Source organism: Pyricularia oryzae, chromosome 4 (genome assembly GCF_000002495.2).
Source record: "Pyricularia oryzae 70-15 chromosome 4, whole genome shotgun sequence".
In the NCBI taxonomy this organism is placed as follows: domain Eukaryota; kingdom Fungi; phylum Ascomycota; class Sordariomycetes; order Magnaporthales; family Pyriculariaceae; genus Pyricularia; species Pyricularia oryzae.
In genome coordinates this window covers 267,293-286,690 of record NC_017851.1, presented here as the reverse complement: position 1 = coordinate 286,690, position 19,398 = coordinate 267,293, and the positions used below count along the sequence as shown (strand labels likewise).

Below are 19,398 nucleotides of genomic sequence, written 5' to 3'. Positions count from 1 at the left end.
TATCTGTCCATAAGCGCCGGCGGCAGCGGGCAGGCTACAGGAGGACACTATATGCACACTAATTGGTCTTGTACGCGAAAGTCTTTGGGTGATTCCCAAGTGATAGCAGCAAGAACTACAAGCGGGTCCAGGAGAAAGGCTGAAGGGGCCACTCCTCATGATGTAGTGCTGGCTCCACGGACGTATAGTGCAAGTGAATGTGCAGAGGCGCAGGCTTGGGGCTGTTGACAGTGAGGATGACAACGAGTGAGGATTTCTAGAACGGCCACACAAGACCAGCGCAGGCTTTTTTCTTTTTCTGTCATGATATTTGCAGTATTAAGACACTAACACGTGATGGCTGGTTTCTGAATGCTTCTCAATTCGTCGAGTCTTGCTAATCGCGGTGAACTGATGCACGCTAAAGGAACGCCGGTGTAAAGTGACGTGCCACTAGCAGCATACGAGTTTGCCGGCTCGAGGTTCAAGCTCCCTCACCTCCCAGAAACAAACACGCATCATTCATTCATTCATGCATGCTGCTCAGGCTACAAAACGAACAACAAACAATCGCCCGCAATCATGTTCACTAAATGGAAACGTGACAAAGATCAGTATCCATCGCAGCCTACTCAAGCATCATTCCCCATGCCAGCCCCAGGTACATCCGGATACCCCTCCAGCTACCAATACGGATACAACAACAACACAGCCGCGCCACCGCCAATCCCACCCCGCCCATACAACCTCTCACCCGCAGTCCCGCCGTACCCCAGCGCTGCGAACCCCAACATGTCAGCCGGCGGCATGTCACGGCAGTATATCAATGCTGTTTACTACCCCAATTGGCGAATCTACAAGCAGCTTCCCCCATCGAAGCTGCAGGTCAACAACATTACGCACGTCTTTTACGCCTTTATTGGGTTCGTAGATACAAAACCCCCCGTCCAGATTTTGAGAGCAAGTGACTTACTAATGCTGCTTACAAACAAACAGCGTCAACAAAGACGGCACGCTCAAGCACTTTGACGAGTATGCCGATCTGCAGATTGAAGCCGACGGGGTTACCGGCTGTCTTGCCGCTGTGCGCAAGCTCAAGCACCAAAACCCACACCTCAAGACCATCGTATCCCTAGGCGGCGGCTCCGGCAGTGCCGAGTTCCCCGCCTTGGCAACCAACCCTCGTGCTCGGGATACGCTAGCCCGAGCCACGCGTCAATTTGTGGACCAGCATGGCTTCGACGGCGTCGATATCGACTGGGAGCAGCCATCCAACACGAACGAGGGCGAGGCCTACGTGGCCCTGCTGACCGCTCTGCGGCAAGCCCTCCCCGCTCCGAGGTACCTGTTGACGACGGCGCTGCCGTGCGGCGAATGGGCGCTGCAGCACATCCCCCTCGGCCGGGCCGCGGCGCTCCTGGACATGCTCAACCTGATGAGCTACGACTTCTCGGGGCCCTGGGCCAAGGTGTCGGCGCACCACGCCCAGCTGCGCCACCCGCAGCCCGCACGCCTGCCGCCCCAGGCCGACGGTTGCCTGCGCCTGTCGGCCATGCAGGCCGTGTCGTACATGATCGTGCACGGCGTCCACCCGGGCCAGATCGTGCTCGGCGTGCCTGCCTACGCGAGGTTCTTTCGCGGTGCGAGGGCCTTGGGTGCTGGGTTTTCCGAGGCCGGCGAGGTCGACTACAACGACCTTCCAACCGCCGACTTGGACAGGGCCATGGTGGATCCCGAGCTGTGCGCCGCCTGGTACCTCTGCGAGGGGGAGGGCGGCAAAGGCTTTGTCAGTCTGGACACGCCGGCTACGGTCCGCCTCAAGGCCGGCTACGTGCGGGCCAACGGCCTCGCAGGCTTGTTTTACTGGCAGGGCGTGGGCGACGTGACCGAGGGACCCAAAAGTCTGGTAGCCGCCGGGATGGAGGGATTGAGAGGGTTTGGGGGCTAAAATCTTTTTTGTCTTTTTATCGAAGCGCGACTTAGGCGCCTGTTTGATGGATTGATTGACTAAGTTAATTGATTGATTGATTTGGTTTGTTGCCAAGCTTGCCTGCAGTAGTACCATGTCACTCGCTACTGGTACACGAAATAAGAAGTGATCCCGACCGACCAAAGCTCCACTGCGGGCTCAGAAGGTGCACCCACTTGCGCGCTTACGTGCAGCTATACAGCAGGGCACTGTACAGTAGTAGCATTATTACTTACTACCTAGGTAGGTATTCAGGTACCGATTGTTGGAATGCAACCCACCCTGAAACTGTTTGGCCAACAGCACGGCAGCAGCGTCTATTCTTTGCGCGCTGACATGTCAAGGGTTTTGAATTAATCCCCTCTCATAGTCAGCGCCTAGGGCTGAAACTGGATCGCAAAAAAAAAAAAATAGTATTGACTGATGCCACGTTGGAGCGGTTGTGTGATGCGCATGCACATGTTTGTTGCCCTTGATGGCCAGGCCATGCGTGATGCAGAGGGCTGCTGTCTGCATGCATGCACGAGCCGGGGAAAGCGATGGCTTCGGGCTTGTGCACCAGTCAGCCAGTTTCTTTTTTGACACACACCTTCGGTGCAGGGAATAGACGTTTTGCCGCTTAGGTGATCGTGCCCTGCCAAGCCTGCGTCTGTAATGCGGCAAGTCCCTGTTTTCTAAATACCTAAAAAAGAATTACTATTCAGTTCCGGGGGCGCATTTTCCTGTCTAGAAAAGCAGCTTATAAAACCAACATTGTTGGCGATTAGTCAAGTTAAAACCCCGTCGGGCATCCCCATCATCCTAAATGTTGCACAACGGCTACGGGAAGACGGGCGGTGCCAAAAACCCCCCCAGATCGACTGGTTTCAGCTTTATTTTGGCCTGCCAAAACGTTTTACCAGGTACGTTATACATGATGCAGTATGGTGGTGTAGTGACGATTAGAGTTTGGTCTTGAAGCAAACCAAGCAAGCCGGTCCCTCATGGGAATCTTGTGCAAAATGGTCCTTATTCCCTTGCAGTTGACGTCAATTCGATAGGGTCCGGTCATTCCGTGGCTGTGGTTCTGCTATATGAGACATTATTCGTGGCTTTTCTATTCCTGGAAACACTCCATACTTGCAAATGTGCCACCCTATGCAGAGCAAAACAAATACCAAATTCGTTCCAGAAATTATTTCCCACCGATCACTTTTACTGTAAATTAGGAACGCATTATTAATTAATTATTCGGTTGCTCAAAACATTTCTTGGGTACACGATCAAATTTCACCAATGGAAAACCGTTTAAAAAAGCAAAAGAACAGGGAAGGATCCAGTTCCTGCGAGGGAAATGGAACTCAAGCACCGTCGGGCATCCGGTGCTGCACAGCATTTGGCATTTGGGACGAACAACCTGGAGAAATGGATTGGATCTAATGTATGATGGCATGTCGTGAGTTGCTCTACGTAGGTGATGAAATGGCAGCAAGCTCGGGCGAACGCGCCGTTATCTCTGCACACAAGTCATGATTTCCATCCATCCATCCATCCACCAGACGTCTGACGTTCTGGGATGATGACCGACTGTACAGTAAAAAAAGCATCCCAAGATGAGATGGGTTGGTGCATATGCCGTCGGAACGGTTCGTATTTCTCCTGGTGAATCCGGAAGCGCCACCTATGCCGGTCACCATGCCTGAATGTCTCGCTGCGATATGCTTTTTCATCCGATAAAGAATGGTCTAGACAAGTCTCATACTGAGAGCGAGGGATAACAACCTGGGGAAATATTAGAAGTTGGAAGAATATTCGTGCCGTCACCCCCCAAAAGCAAACTTTGAATTCAAGCTAGACCAAACCCCTCAAGCTTCCGTCCGTTTACCAAAGTGCAGTAGCATTTTCAAATCGAATGCGACCAACCCATTTCGGGCGAGGAGCGTGCGCGCGACAAGCTGACTGGTAAGGTACTGATCGCCGTTCCAGGGTCTGTAGGCGTGTCTCAGATGGCCGCATCCAGAGTGACTTAGGGGGTTCGGTTCTGGGGCTGCTTTCGGGGGAGGCCAGGGTTAGTTGGGGGCACTAGCATCAATTAGATCGCACACATTATTGGCAACAACCTCAAAGGGCTGGCGGTTTGGCTAACGATTATGGCCATTGAGCCAAAAGCTGCACTTGATTTCTTTGTAATTTACCTACCAACTACATTGGCAGCTCTACCTAGCCTTCCTGGTGAGATTTGATTGACCCGAGCCCATTTCGTTTACTTCGTACGAATTGCGACCTTGATACGACGCGCCACGCTACTGTAATTTGGAGCCCAAGGTTACCCTAGGTCGGCACAAGCAAACCAAACATAAGTCTTTTGTACCGGTTAGATAGGACTGAAGGGTTCAGGCCCGCGGTTGCGCGCAGACGGAAAGGGAGCGCGCCTGTCAAAGCCATCAGGCGAGGAAACTTCCCAGGGTTCGTGAGAGAAAAAGTCATTCAAAGGACATCTTAAACTGGATATAGATCATCTTGGACAAAACAATGCATACCCGACACTGCATTGCATTGCGTGCATGGCCGCCAAATGAAAATCGCATATAACCAGAAACGGGGGTTATCCATCCGCCGGGCCACTCCCCAATTCTTGATACCCACCTTCCCGAAAGCGACAAAACCACGGGGCTTGAGCCTGGAGGTAGGAGGCGACAGCGAAACCAAACTCACCCCCGAATCCTCGGTCTGTCGAACTTATCTGGAAGCTTTTTTTCCCTGTGGATCACAGTTAGGTTTTTAATTGGTACCTATGAGCGTAGCAACCGTACCGTAGTAGGTTTTGTTGAAACACCCCGACATGTCAATTACCTACTGACTCGCGAATTACTCAAACTTTTCAGCAGAGAAACCTGCCAACTTGTCTTCTGCTGTCTTGTGCCACGTAGATTACTGTGATGTCAATCCTGTCTCCCCTTTACCCCTCATCGCCACCTCGCCTCTGTTTAACGTTCATAGGCGGCAACATTTGGAGATCTCGCCCAGCCCGCCCATCAATTCGCTGCACGGGCTTGACGGATGTGATGGAGATAAATGTTATTGGTCACGCGCTCACTTAGCGGGAAAAAGTGGGAAATCTGCAATACCTAGATACTCCGTACTCCGTACAGGCACCGGTAGAGGAACGCAACAACCAATTTGCCAAGACCAAATAAGGGCGCTCTGTGGCTTGTCCTGCCCATGGACTGATTTGGGCTCCGTGTGGTGCGTCTGACAGATCGTGCGTGGCTCTTCCTCGTTCTGCCCTGTTATTCTTAGCACACCAAACCTCAATCACGGAATCTTGGGGAGGCTTTGCGAGTCAGAGTGGCCAGTCAATAACAGGAGCCCGTCCCCTTATTGTACTGTACCTACTGTTATTGTTATTTACTGTGGTCATTTTTCCCAGTGGACTGGGTTGACCCAGCTCCAAGGAGGCAACCATACCGAGCTGACAAGTGGTCTTTGTTTTCTTTTTCTATTCTCGCTTCCTTTGTCTCATTCTCTTGATGCAGCAAGCTAAAGCCAAGCACCGCATCCCACCAACAAAGCAAGCAGGACGACAAACGATCGACGGGCGCCCGACAGAAGCACCACAACCTGGTTCGGTTGCATGCAGCAGAGCACGTACACGCCGGGGACAGACACTTGACCCTAGAAAGAAAAAAAAAGGTGATGACCTCTGCACCCAATCACAGACCCTGACGGCAAAAGTGGCCCTCACACGATTCTGCCAATTAGAGCTCCCCTACCCTCTCAAGGCGCTAGATCCCTGCAAGCTGGTCTACCCCCTTGTTCCGTCTTCTGGGGCAAGGAGTGGCTGCTCGCCTGTGCTTGCCTACTTCCGCGACTGGACTAGTTTGGGAGAGAGTAAAAACACGCATCAAAACGTGGTGGCCAAAGTGAGAAATCGATTGAACAGCTTCAATAATATACCACGAACATCAAGAAAATCGAGTGCAGACCTGGTAAATTTGCCGATATCCAATGTGTATGACATATCAAGTATAGATGAAAGTACAATTTGGACATGCATTCCTGAATTCAAGCAAGTACCGGGTCGAGACGGGCCTTCCTTAGGACAGTTTTGCGACAAGATTGGACCAAGTTCCGTCTGTTTAGCTGTTTTCAACGCTCCCCCCCGGTCCGATCGAAAGGAAAACCAGGGTCCCCACTTTGCAGTGACTGGTAGGAAGCCTGCAGAGGGGCGTCCAATCCCACAACCCGCACGGCCACGAGCTCCATCCCGTCCCGTGCATTTTCTCTTTTCTTTCGCCCTTCTCCTCCTCGTGTGCATTCAAAGCTTCTGGCTTCTCTCCTCGTTCTCTCTCTCTCGCCGTTGCATCACCAACACACCGCCCTTCCTTTTTTCTTTCTTCCTTCCTTTCCGTCTTTGAATTCGGTCGTCGTTGTCGCAGCTGCTACTACTGGTTGTCCATTGTGACTCTGAAAAAAATCGTTCCGTCATTTGAAAAAAAAAATCTTCATAAAGAATAAAAAAAAAGAACAAAAAAAAGGAGGAAAAATCTCGGACCAACCGCAACCAGCAAGGAACAGCACACTGCCTGCCGCACCCACATCTGCACGCACAGCATCGCCACACCAAAAAAATCCACTCACCGTCTTCGACAAACAGACTGCTAGAAAGCCCACACAGGAAATTGAAAAACAAAAACTCAAAACTCGCACTCTACCTAATTTTGTGTACTCTATCCGGCATCGCACTCCTTTTACAGCTTCAGTACCATACTTTTGTTCCTTTCTCAACGGTCTTGCGATTCGATCGACCAACAGCACATAATTTCCCCGGCAATCTCGACTCCAAACATACGCAACTCTTTGGAAGATACCCGGATTACAGTTCCTTCCTGCAATCACAACATCTGATCGCGACGGTACTTCTTTGTTCTTCTCGAGGTAAGCAGATTCTTGTCGTAAACTTCTATTTGGGACGCGTCTTTGTCGGTTGCTCCGCGCTGGTTTTTAATGACGCTGACCTTTCACCTGCCTGTGCCGCAGACAAAGCTTGCACTTGCCGTCTGGATCGGCCAACCCGAGATCAAAATCTAACACTCTTTCATCAAAAGTCACCGACCACGATCCTTCGTTATACCCCGGCTTCTAGACAAGATTGATTAATCTGTTTTCGATATCCCAACCGCCCATTTCACACCATTCTTCTTCTGTCAGATACTCTTTTTTGGATTTACATATCCTCTTTTTCTTCCTTACTCCCAGAGAGATAGACTTTGGTACGCGCGAAACCAGAAAACGGCTCGAGATCGATTCTTCAGTCTTAGTTTGGACGTCAACCAACATAATTTTCAACGCATTCGGACAGCTTTTTTAGGTCATTTATCGGTTTAATTCGGTCCTTTGCCTCGAGTCATCTGGAACTCGACCACTTCTTTTTGCCTCGTTCAAACAATTTTTTTTTCACCCACCTTCGCCAATCTCCAACGCAATGGACGCCATCGCTGCCATGCCTCAGCCTGCCGGTTTCGACAGCCAAGGCTTGTCTGCTCGGGCTGGTGGTCTCGCCTCGCGCCGCGGAGGCCAGGGAGTGAAGCCCCTGACCTTCGACCAGAACCTTTCCCCCGGAGCTATTGAGCCCGCCGCGCCTACTCCTCGCACCACGGCTCGCTCGCATCTTCTCGCTGGTCTGCGAACTGCGCCTAAGAGTGCCACGGCCGCGACTTTCGCTCAGTCTGGTACCATCAATGCTGGCACCACCGGGCAAAACAGGAACTCTCTCCTCGGCCATGAGTCCCTGTACAACGGTCCGAAGACGTCTCTTCCTCGCTTCGCTCAGCAGCAGGGACAGAACACCACTCTTGATTTTGCCGAGCTTCAGCAGCAGCGTCTGCAGGAGCAACAGCAGCAACAGCAACAGCAGCGCCTTCAGGAGCAGCAGCAACAGCAGCAGCTGTATCTGCAGCGCCAGCAGGAGGAGCAGCTCCTTCAGCAGCAGCAGCAGCAGCAGCAACAGCAACAGCAGCAACAGCGGGCTGCTGAGCAGCGACGTCTTCAGCAGCAGCAGCAACTCTACACTGCTGACCAGATTCTTGCTCCTCCCGAGATCCGTATCGAGGAGCAGAGCCCTGAGCACATGGACCCTGCCGTTTACGCCAACCTTGTCTCCACCAACCTGTACCTCGCTCAGCAGCAGCAGCGTCTTCAGCAGCAGCTCATGACTCTCCAGGCCGCCCAGCAGCAGTTCCAGACCATGAACATCAACGGTGTTCAGAACTACCACACTGCTTACCAGCAGCAGCAGCTTCAGCAGCAACAGGCGGCGCTGATGCAGCAGCAGGCCATGATCAATGGTATCCAGACTGCCCAGGGAACCATTTACGCCATGTACGACCCCGTGACTGGCCAGCCATCCTACTACCTTAACCAGTCCCCTCAGGTCCAGAACCAGTACGGTGAGCAGTATGGGTACCAGGCGACCCCCCGTGTCCAGGTCTCGCCTCCTCCGGCCGAGTCACACATGAACGGCTTCCGCAACTCGTCCCCTCCCCGCCGTTTCCAGTCGCCTGGAGGCGAGGACCACACTCCTCTGCCGCCCCCTAGCGCCAACGCCTTCCGTCGCGGCCACAAGAAGTCGACATCCATCTCTAACGGTCAGGGTGGCCTCTCGGTGGCTGTCAACGATTCCAGCCCCAAGTCTGCTGGACCTAAGACGGCAAACTTCCCGCTTACACCCGGCGGCTATGGACCTGGTCAGGCGCGTGCGGGTGAGCACCCCATCCGCCAGCCCAATGGACCCCCGTCGTTCGACGAGCTTCGCTCCAAACCTACTTCGAAGCACGAGGGCAGCAAGAACTTTGCTGGTCGCGCCAGACGCTCGGCTCTGAGCAACCTCGTCCGTGCTGGCATTACGCGCTCACAGGTCCGCAGCCCTGGCTCTTCTGGCAGTATCAGCCCAATTTCTGAGTCAGCCGAGGAGATGCCGACCCCTCTCACTGAGGACGACGATTCGGTTTCGGGCTCGGGTAGTCTCAACGGAGACGACGACGTTGACTGCCACCCGCCTAGCTCGCGGACCTCAACTGGCAGCTGGGGTGCTATCGGCAGCAACAGGCCCGCTTCCAAGGCCGCAGACACAGTTAGCATTGCTAGCGACTCGGACAGCGTCAGTGGAGGAGGATCATTTGCGAGCATGTTCAAGGTGGCTGGGAAGCAGGGTGGTCTGGACGGGTCTGCGCCTCGCAAAACGCCAATGTTGGTCCTGAACCGCGCTGGTGCTGTGGCCAGGTAAACCAACATTCAAGCAAGAAGGACCAGTTTGAGCAGTGTTGATTGCTTCGCTCATCTGGTTCTTTTTCATGTCTCTCTTAGCATTCGTCTTCCGTCATTTGTAGTCATGCTTTGTTTCGCAATTTAACGAAAATGGAGTTTCAACCTCAGGGGTGGTTTTGGCTTTTTGCAAATTGCTTTCTTGTACCTTTGGCTTTTTAAACTTTATTCTCTGTCACTGCATGCCTACTCTTTACGTCTTTTGATCAAACCATGGAAATTTTCCGTGATTTGCACTTCCACATAACGTAATAAACGAACATGGTATTTCAGCACTTTTTTCTTGCTTTTTTGTTCTCTATATTCTTTTTCTGGGAAGTTCTTGGTCGCGGAAGCGACGTATACTATTTTCTTCTTGGTGGTCACGATTGATTTACTTTCTTTGGCTCCTTCGAGGCCTAATATCTCTGGTTCTGCCTTGCATGGTGAGGCTGGGGACTTTGGGTCATATCGGGGGTTGCAAGGGTGGCCTCTGAGCTTTCTGAACTTCTTAGGCTCCCTTTCTGTGACGATGCTTGGGGTCTTTTTGGGGCGAATTATCATGAGGAAACATGACTTCACTTCAGCAATCTCGAAGATGGCGAACAGTCACCAAGAGTTTTGCAAATAGATGGGTTGCTTATACCCACTTTTATCCGAGTTCAATCAAAATGAGACTTTGGAAATGTTGATTCTTCGTGTGTTCATGCAACTGTGAAGGATGATTTGCCGTAGATGTCGCTCATGACTTATCCCGTTGGCCCCAAGGGCCCAAGTCATACCGACTGACTTACTGTTTCCACCATGACCTCCAGGGTACAGCGAACTGCCACGTGTAATCAAGGCCAGAAAGGTATCGGAACCGGTAGCGCGGGTTCGATCTCGCATATTGTGCAAGTTCTTCGGATGAACGAGCCAGCTGCGTTGAAGGCCATGTGTGAACCAGAAGGACTGACTGGCCAGATTGATCTGATGTGGTGAAAGTTACCTAAAGACCGACGCAGCCTTACGTACACGCAGGCTCCTTGAAGCAGGGCAGGAACTGGAGGTCTCTGGGCATAATCTTGGGGGTTCATTTAAGGGGTTCGTGATGTAGTAATTGTTACCAATTTTAGGTAATTGTTTTGTTTACCTATCTGGACCTTTGAAGACCAGGAAAAAGACATATTCGAACTCAACTCAAATCTATTTAATGTTAGTAAGTAGGTTTATCTCAACAGTAAACTTCGCTGCGCCTGCCCGATATATTTAACGTTTTGGTAGTATATACCGTTCCGACAGGGCCAGATTCTGGTCGAGATTTGGGACTCCATCTCTCCTATTTTGAGCCGACAAACCCGTTGTTGCTTCTCCGCGCGCCATGTTTGGATGGCATTCAAACCGGAAGAGTGGGGGGTTGGACCAGTACATACAATCTGCCCCACTTTGCCCATCTTCATCCCTGACGATTGATGCAACCCTGTTTTCCACCAGGGAAAATCGGTATTAAAACGGTATTTCTCAGGTGTTGAACCCTGGAAAGAAGAAAGACGGAAACAAAGAGTTCAAGGAGTTTGGACAGATTCTGGCTATTTTGTCGTCCTTTAGTCTGCTGATTTTACAGTCCGAATTCATTTCAGCAAAGTAGCTTGTGATCAGGACAGAAGGTTGGCTTTGCTGTTTGTTACCTTACCTTCTTTTGACGTGCAGCATCGAGTTGTCACCCCCCGCCAATTCGACGCTGCTGATAAGGTACGACCCTGAAACCTCCCGCGTTAATTCGGGTTGTCTTTCAAGTGCGGAGGTCCCATGACCCAATTCCCCCAGTGGGAAACGTCATTTGGTCGGCAATCACGGCTCCCAGCAACAAATTGATTTGATTGCGAAGTGCCAAACATCATTTCCAGTGCGATTTTTTACGGTAATGCGCTTGTGGAGGAAAAAGGCCGCACACGGTGTGCAACCATTCATTCTATCGAGCAATCCATCAGCCCGCCCAAGCCAGTCGTAAAATTTCCCAACGATCTGGTCTTCTGCCACATTTTCCGCAGCACGCCGAGTGCATAAACAGACAGACTAGGTACTTTCACCACGCTCTGCCTGACGAAGAACCTTGAATCGTCGGAACTCGCACCTAAACAACCACAGCATACCACACACCACTCTACTGCGCATTCATGGACGGCCCTTGATTTGACGATAGCCACATCCAGGCCAATGTCACCACCGCCCTAGCGAACTGCCGATCCCTCTCGAGCCCGAGCTCCGTCGATCCCTCGCTGTCAACCATCTTCCTACCTGCCTGTGGCGTCTGGGCCGGTTGTCAAATTGCAGCTGCCATAAGACTTTTTACACACCGAACTGGCCAACTTTAGCGCCGGGTCGCACCGTACCGTACCGCACCGCACCGCACACAGTCAGCCACATCACACACGCACATTCGGCAGACTACCCCATCCATACCTACATACCTACCTACGTACCTACCGGTAGTACACGGCGCGAACCTGATGGACGATCGCCGACCCGCTTTCCTCCGGCCCACCGATGGTCGTTCCGGCACACCACTTCTCTACAAACCCGACCGCGACTCGACCGAGCCGGCCTCGACGCTCTCTGTAGACGTAGACCGCGGCCGCAGCGGTTTCAACGGTCCACACCGTCGGCCCAGCCCAAATTTACCACACACGCCGACGACGCCGCGGTCGACGATGCCAACACTATCGCGTCGGAGCACGATGCGGTCGCAGTCGCCGCCGTCCAGCGCGGCGGTGCAGGCGGCGCGCCGCAAGTACACATACGCGGGAATCTTCCTCGTCGTGAGCCTGCTCAGCTTCACCATCCAGACGGAGCTGGCGTGGTACGTGCAGCAGGCCGGCTGGGCCAAGCCCTACTGCATGCTTTACCTGACGCACGGCTCGTGGGCGTTCCTTTGGCCCGTCCAGCTGCTCATCCTGCGCATCCAGAAGCGCGACGTGCCGTGGCCCGTCTTTTGGCGCCGCCACGTCTGGCTCGTTCGCACCACGGCCATCATGGTCGAGCGCCACGACCTCGACCTGCCCAGGGGCTACGGCGAGAGGAGCCACAGCCCGTGGCGGTACATGGTGCGAGCCACAGCTGGCATCACGTCGGCCCTGACTGTCGCCGGGCTCAGCTGGTACATCGCGGTCAACATGACGACCCCCAGCGACCTGACGGCCATCTACAACTGCAGCGCCTTTTTTGCTTACGCATTTAGCGTCCCGCTGCTCAAGGAGAAGCTGCGGCTGGGCAAGAGCGTCGCCGTCGCCATCGCCATCGCCGGCGTGCTGGTCGTGGCCTACGGCGATGGCAACGGCGTCAGCACCCCGCCGCCACCTGCCTCGCCGCCTGTCTCGCCGCCGGGCGAGGTCGAGGTCGGCGGGCATGCCCTGTCCTCGCGGGCCATGGGCGGCGGCTCATCAGATCCTGCGACGCGGTTCATCGGCAACGTTGTCATCGGTGCCGGCTCGGTCCTCTACGGTCTGTACGAAGTTCTGTACAAGCGATTTGCGTGCCCACCGGACGGTTGCTCGCCCAACCGCGGTATGATCTTTGCCAACACTTTCGGGTCGCTGATTGGTCTGTTCACGCTGAGCGTGCTGTGGATCCCGCTTCCGCTGCTGCACATCACGGGGCTGGAAACGTTTGAGCTGCCGACGGGTCGGGTGGCCTGGTACCTGTTTGTCAGCGTCGTCATGAATGCGACGTTTGCCGGGTCGTTCCTGGTGCTCATCAGCCTGACCAGCCCCGTGCTGAGCAGCGTGGCCAGTCTGCTCACCATCTTCACCGTCGCGCTGGCTGACTGGTTCGTCAAGCGGCAGCCTCTGGGTGGGGCGGCGATCATGGGCGGCGGGTTGATCGTCGTTGCGTTCCTGATGCTCAGTTACAGCAGCTACAGGGAGATGGAAGAGGAGGAGGCCAGGAAGAAGATGGTAGACATGAGCGGGAGTGAGAGTGACGAGGAGGAAGAAGAGGAGGATGAGTACGAGGAAGATGTCTGAGACGTATTTCTGGATTAGATTCTTGTTTATTTTGTTTTCAGTCACGATGGTTCTCTAAAGCTGGTTGCTGTTCGCGATTAGCACCTTGTCACCGGGTTAGAGTGGTTTTCTACATTTGCCTATTCTTGATTGGTACACGGTGCATAATACATGACAGGGCTTTAGACTCTGCATATATGCAGACATTATAGAAAGGGGATTAGGAGGTGGTCATTACACGGGTGGAGAGATTTGCTTCGGGTTCTCTGCTGTTCACAACAGGTTGGGCTTTTGTTTGTTGCCTGCCAGTGGATGGTGTTGGTCGAGAGTTTGTTCTGCTTCATTTATCCTTCACACTAAAGCATCTGAGGAGTTTTGGGTACAATCGGGCAGTATAACACAGTATACGGCATTCTCCTTAGCATATATAGGTACGGCGTTCACGTAAATATTTGAGATAGAGATAGTGGTTGGCTTTAAGTAACGGTAGAGGGCATCATATTGGCTTCTTCTTTTTGTTCTGTATCACGTGCCCAGTGAAGGAGACGAAGAAGAAAAAGAAGAAGCCCGGCCCCACTCGGGTACAGGATAAGGTTCCGCGACTAGGTTCCACCCCCGCGTTTCGTCTGTACCTGTGGTCAATGAAATGATTACTACCGGTATCTCCCACCCAGGTACCCCCCCATTACCAACCAACACAGGCCTACATTCCCGTCTGTTCTAGTCTCTGCAAGCGGTCTTGTTCGAAAACGACTAAACAACACCTTTCCTCCAGAGATCCTTATCGCCATGACCGTTTCCATTCCGATACAACTCACCTCTAATCCTGACGTACAAGATGATGGAGACGCAGCAAATTACCCCACCGACGTCCTTGTCGGACCTTCCGAATGAACTTCTCTCTCACACCCTACGATTCCTCGACTCTCCCCCACTTTCCGAGGGCCGTCTTCAGGATGTGACACCGCCGGACGCTGAACAGGACCAGGTGGAAAGTCGGGCGCTCAAGACCTGCTCGCTGGTCAACAGACGCTGGCGCGCCGCCGTTCTCCCCTTGTTGTTTCGCCACGTTCAATGGCGCATCGCCCGCGACGCACTCCTCGGCCTCGAAGACGATGGCGACCTAGTGGCTTCCATTCCTACACTCGAATTCATCTGCTCCCATAATCTCCAATACCATGTCCGGACTTTCTCGATGACGGTGGAAGACAATGTGGCGTCCGCAGATGCAGCAGAGAGTTCTCAAGAGCAGCCGCGCGGGAGTAGCAGCGATTCGGCCGAGTGGACTACATACAACCAAGACTACAACTGGCTGTGGGACGCCGTGTTTGAGCTGGTGAACCCGCTTCGCTTCACCATAATCACTTCCCCGCGAATGCTGGCACTCCTGTTTGCCCGATCGATATATGTCGGCGATTCATGGAGCTTCGGCCCTCAGTTGCACATCCTATCCCTGTCTCGAGAAAGCAGTCAAGCCAAGCCTGGATCATCGTCGGAATCTACAGCCGTGTCAAGCGGCAGTACACACCCCGCTCCAGGGCCAATGTCTGCGCCCTACCCGAGTATATCTCCAAAGACCGTCCTCAAGCACATTCCCTGCACACTCTTCACCGCCCGCCCTTGGACCAAACTTCTTTTGAACGAGGGACTCTCGGTGCGCGTCTACACCTCGTACGAGTTCTTCCTCAAGCGTCCACCCTCCATCCTTGGCGCGCTGCTCGGATGCGAGAGGTACCCTAACGATCAGCCCCTCCTCCCGCGATCGGTGACGGACCTGTCGTACGTGGCGGGCTTCCCTCTGTCGACTCACGTGGGGACGCTGGTGCGGAACGTACCGGTGCTCGATCGGCTGTTTGTGCAGCTCGTGCCACGCGAGGACCGGTACGACGTGCTAGGCGACTCGACACTGATGCGCAACGTCGACCCGGCAGACCTCTGGACGGAGCGCAACAGCGCCTACCAGCTCATCATTGGTGCCATACTAGGCGGGCAGTGGGGCGAGAACTGGAACTCGCTCCGCGTGTTTGAGAGCGGGGACAGCGCGGACCGGGAGGCGTGGGAGTTGGCGACGCAGTACGTCGAGATGTCGGGGACGGATTGGCGGGTCGCGGGAGATGGGATCTTTGTGAAGAGGGATAGGGGAGAAGAGGATGAGGATGGTGATGACGACAAGGCATACAACGAAGACGACGGGGATCCATACCCTTATGATGACGATGACGAAGAAGACGACGAGGTCGGTTCCTTTGCAAACTCGCCCTTCATGTCAGTTATCCCCTCGGCCCCATTCCAATAGGATTCTTGCTGCTTGCTAATCTCTCCGCAAAGGATGGGGCAGCTGATACGACTTTCTTTCAATGGCACTTCAGACTTGCCTGTTTGAAGTCGGTGGCTCTATCACTAGATCAGTCAGATCTTCTGTATGTAATCGCGGTGCCTGCGGTAGTTATTTGCAGGTCGAGGCCAGTGACTCTCACTGGATTCTTGCTGAGCAGTAGTCCAGGGCCAAGTTGCTTTTTGGCGAAATTACTCGCACTAGGCCAACACGTAAAGATGTACCATACTGAGCGAAATGCTTTTTTCGCGTGATGACGTGGGTATCTAGGTTATATAAGGGTAAGGATAAAGTAGGTACACAAGTAGGAAGACAGGTAGGAAGACAGGTAGGGAGACAGGTAAGGAGACAGGTAAATAGATAGAGGTGCCACTGATCTCCAACCTCCTAGCTCATTAACAATTGTTTGATATTAGTCATACCTCGTATGCAAAGTCGAATGATTTTCAGTCCTACCCGATTTTCACCGCTGTATCGATATTTCCGTGGTCCTCAGAATGCCACCTTCTGCGGTTCCCTGCAGTATAAACTCTTCACTCTGCGAGTCCGCACCCTTGGAAGCCGACGACGAGCCGCCCCCGTGTTGTTGCTGCTGCTGCCTCAGGGCCTCGGCACCGCCCACGGCGCCGGCGTGGAACGAACCGACGCCTCCGCCCAGTATCTGCCTGCTCGTGCGGCTCAGCTCAATGTCGACCTCGTCGTTGTCGGTGTGGTTGATGTAGCCCCTGTTGGACCGGGACCTGTTGTTGCCCTTGCTGTCAAAGTACATGGCGCTGCTGCTGTTGCCATAGCTCCGGGGCTTGGCGGTGCTGCCGAGGTGTAGGGTGCGGCCGAGGAGGGGCTTGAGGGTCGGGGCGCAGGCGGCTATAATGCCCGTGTTGAGCTGGAGGCTGTTGAAAGAGCAAAGGGTGGGCAGGGGTTAGAAAAGGTGAACTGGTTTCAGTGAGGGGGTAAAGAATGGTGCGCTCGGGGAACAGCGAATGGGCATATACTTACAAGGCCCAGAACTGCACGCCATGCATAAAGGCGACGTCTCGGTCGCCGCCGTGTTTGATCTGGTATGTGGCCTTGAGGACTCCCATGACGACAGCACTAGAAAAAAGAGAGAAAAAACAGTCAGGAGGGGGCCTGAGCTAACAAAAGTTGAGCTGTCGCATGGGATACAACTTACATCAGACCCAGGCTCAGGACAATGCAAAGATAGATCTTGGTCCTCTTCTTCATCTGCAACATCCAGATGATGGGGATTGGCAGCAGGGCAAAAGCGACGTCGGTAAACATGTTGACGGCGGTGTGGACCAGTCCAAACACGACAAAGAGCTTAATGTCATAGCACTTGGGGTTGATGGTCTTGTCCCAGTAGCCGTGGACGGGGTCGCAAAAGAAGATCAAGGTGCACCAGGCGTAGATGGTGACGGCGGCGGTCAGGGCGAGGAATGCGTAGAGGGTGTTTGTGTAGGCCCTGTTCCCCCCGCCCAGCTTGAGCAGCGAGAGGGCGATGGAGACCTTGAGGATCGAGATGCCGCCCGTGTTGTTGATGATGCTCTGGAAGAAGCCAAACTTTGAGTACTCCACGCGCATCGGCGGCGTGATGAACTCGTAGTGCTTGCCCATCCCGTTCTGGGACTGGACGCCGTGCGTGGCCATGCCGACGGTTGCGCACGCCGCCGCCGCCACCATGAAGTAGTCGTCGAGGCCGGGCGACTTGACCACCACGAGGCGCGTGTACATGCGCAGGCAGACGCTGAAGATGGCGAGGGCATAAAAGGTGCACATGACGCCCATCAGCCACTCGGTGTTACTCTCCTCGGCTCGCGACGACATTTTTTTTCGAGTCTTGACTGCTAGCTGCTAGCTGCTAGCCGCTTTCTTGTTGTTTTTGTTGTTGTTGTTTTTGTGCAAGTTCGAGCTTGGAGCTCCTCAACATAGAGGGATTTGGGGGATGCTTGCAAGCCAAGACTGGCAGGAGATGGGAAACGATCGATCGTCTGCTATCACATCTCAGATAAAAAAAAAAGAAAAAAACAACAAACGTGAAGCAAGCAAGCCCAGGAGGGAAAGATGAGATCGGGGGGCCGGATCTACATAAAAAAGAAAAAGAAAAGAACAATAAGAAAACAAAAAAAGCACGCAAGGTCCTTCGCGACGGGACGGGAACCTGAATTTCAGTGATGTGGGTGACTTTGACGGGCGTGCAGCAGTGCAACGACGGCCTGCATACTCCACCCCCGTGATCGACAAGCATATTACGATTCCGCCATCAAACCTACCTCTTGCCGTTCTTTTTTTTTCCTAGACGAGTTTGGACACGCGGGAGAAAAAAAAGATTACTTGCTTAGCCCCCCCTGAACCTCCCCTTCACACGGCTGCTAGGCCATGCTGATAGCCTTGTGGACAGTAGGGTCTGGATCTGGATTGAAGGCTGGGGTGGTCGTCGGCCATGGCTCGTCTCCAAAGATGAGGTTTCAGGGGGCCTCCATGCCGGTTTAAACCGCTCTCGCTCTCGCTGAACTGTGCTGTGCTGTGCTGTGCTGTGCTGTGCTGGGCGCTGGCAAGAGGGCGCGAGCAGGTGTTGGTCGCGGGGTTTGCTACCAGGAAACATGCCAAGGGACACGGGAAAGCAATGTGTATGGCCAGGGGGGGTTGGGTACCTGGAAAGAACGGAAATGGTGGCATGGTTTAGGGAAATGGTGCCGACTTGGAAGACATTTGGTGAACAAGGGAAGGTTTGATGGATGAAGGGATTTCCCTTTTTTCGTTTTCACAGTATTGGGGGGTCTTTGTTGCTTTGGTAGTCTATCTGATGAGACTGGTATGCAGTATGTAGGTACCTAACTACAGTGGATGCACATCTAAAGATCTCCCTCTCAAATGGTACCATGGTAATATCTCGCAGCAACACCAAAGGAGATGAATATTCCCAGCCAGAGTGGCAAACCCTCACGAAAACGACAAAAAAAAAGAAGGATGGCGAACCTGCAGCCACATGCACATGCTGCAGAAATATCGGATATTTGGTACTACCAACTTGGCTAAACATGTAATATCGCATACCTTCAAAAACCCATGCAAGCCATGCCATATTTCTCAAAGGGTGTGGGTGGAGAGTTTGCCGGATTAGACACCGGTCGGGGTATTATCCAGAGGCGGCAAGGGCGGTTGAAAAGGGCTTTCTGCAAAGGAAGCCCTGGACCAAGTGAGCAATGGGCCAATGAGGCGGCAACGGCGGATTCAAATCCCGGAGGAGCTTGGCGGGTTTGCGGAGGATTTACGCAATGGGAAGCCGGCTGGTGTTGGGGGTTTGATAGGCAACGGCCGACGAACTTGACTGGGAGAGAATTGTCTTGGGGGGAATCTATCTAGTTCCAGACCAGATCTAGCCTCCACTGGTGCTGGGTTTTTTTTGCTTGTAAAGATTAACATTTTTGTGGTAGGACACCTGTCAAATTGTGGGAACAAGAAGCTCTTCTTTTCTTGGCTGCGATCTTTTGTCAATTCCATTCGATGCGTACCACGTAACAAAAACATCAGTAGCGCGGAGGAGGAGCCGTGTTTGTGGGTTTCCCCTACAGCACCAAGAGACTTGGCACATGAACACATCAAAACCACCTTCTTTAACGAGATGGCCCAAAATTTCTCACCCAACCCTGCGCTGAAAGAGACAGAGAGAAAAAAAAAACAAGCAAAAGAGAGACATCAATCTTCGATGCGATCATGTCAAACACCAAAGTTTGGTCGGGTCAAGAAAAAGCCCTGGCAGTACCAAGAACCACCTTCACCCTGCAGCCATGCACATTGCACACCAACAACAAAAGGCTAGCAGCATTGGCATGTCAAAGCGCATTAAACAAATT

At 53.2% G+C, this 19,398-nt stretch overlaps 7 protein-coding genes across 8 annotated transcripts; 5 read left to right on the top strand and 2 right to left on the bottom strand.

The window, feature by feature from the left end:
- Window positions 1-460: 460 nt before the first annotated feature.
- Window positions 461-1,927, top strand: MGG_08458 (uncharacterized protein; the record flags this gene model as incomplete). Its single annotated transcript, XM_003715915.1, has 2 exons — window positions 461-902; window positions 976-1,927. Exons 1-2 carry the CDS (start codon window positions 562-564, stop codon window positions 1,925-1,927), a joined length of 1,293 nt encoding a protein of 430 aa, XP_003715963.1. The 5' UTR covers window positions 461-561.
- Window positions 1,928-2,753: 826 nt separating this feature from the next.
- On the top strand, window positions 2,754-3,630 carry MGG_17017 (uncharacterized protein; the record flags this gene model as incomplete). Its single annotated transcript, XM_003715914.1, has 3 exons — window positions 2,754-2,850; window positions 3,256-3,368; window positions 3,532-3,630. 3 exons carry the CDS (start codon window positions 2,754-2,756, stop codon window positions 3,628-3,630), a joined length of 309 nt encoding a protein of 102 aa, XP_003715962.1.
- A 2,596-nt stretch (window positions 3,631-6,226) lies between these two features.
- MGG_08457 (uncharacterized protein) lies at window positions 6,227-9,921 on the top strand. Its single transcript, XM_003715913.1, has 2 exons — window positions 6,227-6,865; window positions 6,968-9,921. The coding sequence occupies exon 2, from the start codon at window positions 7,413-7,415 to the stop codon at window positions 9,210-9,212; it is 1,800 nt and encodes a 599-aa protein (XP_003715961.1). The 5' UTR covers window positions 6,227-6,865; window positions 6,968-7,412; the 3' UTR covers window positions 9,213-9,921.
- Window positions 9,922-9,933: 12 nt separating this feature from the next.
- MGG_15348 (uncharacterized protein) lies at window positions 9,934-10,591 on the bottom strand (the record flags this gene model as incomplete). Its single annotated transcript, XM_003715912.1, has 5 exons — window positions 9,934-9,941; window positions 10,024-10,184; window positions 10,244-10,292; window positions 10,362-10,414; window positions 10,500-10,591. The coding sequence occupies 5 exons, from the start codon at window positions 10,589-10,591 to the stop codon at window positions 9,934-9,936; spliced, it is 363 nt and encodes a 120-aa protein (XP_003715960.1).
- Window positions 10,592-11,946: 1,355 nt separating this feature from the next.
- MGG_13948 (uncharacterized protein) lies at window positions 11,947-13,311 on the top strand (the record flags this gene model as incomplete). The annotated part of the gene is made up of 2 exons (XM_003715911.1): window positions 11,947-13,211; window positions 13,272-13,311. 2 exons carry the CDS (start codon window positions 11,947-11,949, stop codon window positions 13,309-13,311), a joined length of 1,305 nt encoding a protein of 434 aa, XP_003715959.1.
- Window positions 13,312-13,865: 554 nt separating this feature from the next.
- Window positions 13,866-15,960, top strand: MGG_13947 (the record flags this gene model as incomplete). Of its 2 annotated transcripts, XM_003715910.1 has the most annotated exons (2): window positions 13,866-15,474; window positions 15,538-15,960. In XM_003715910.1, the coding sequence occupies 2 exons, from the start codon at window positions 14,048-14,050 to the stop codon at window positions 15,590-15,592; spliced, it is 1,482 nt and encodes a 493-aa protein (XP_003715958.1). In that variant the 3' UTR covers window positions 15,593-15,960. The 2 variants fall into 2 exon arrangements, with proteins under 2 accessions (XP_003715958.1, XP_003715957.1); XM_003715909.1 differs by having other exon boundaries at window positions 14,048-15,561.
- Window positions 15,771-17,582, bottom strand: MGG_13946 (uncharacterized protein). Its single transcript, XM_003715908.1, has 3 exons — window positions 16,716-17,582; window positions 16,541-16,636; window positions 15,771-16,434 (listed from the first exon to the last, which is right to left on the bottom strand). Exons 1-3 carry the CDS (start codon window positions 17,366-17,368, stop codon window positions 16,008-16,010), a joined length of 1,176 nt encoding a protein of 391 aa, XP_003715956.1. The 5' UTR covers window positions 17,369-17,582; the 3' UTR covers window positions 15,771-16,007.
- Window positions 17,583-19,398: the final 1,816 nt, after the last annotated feature.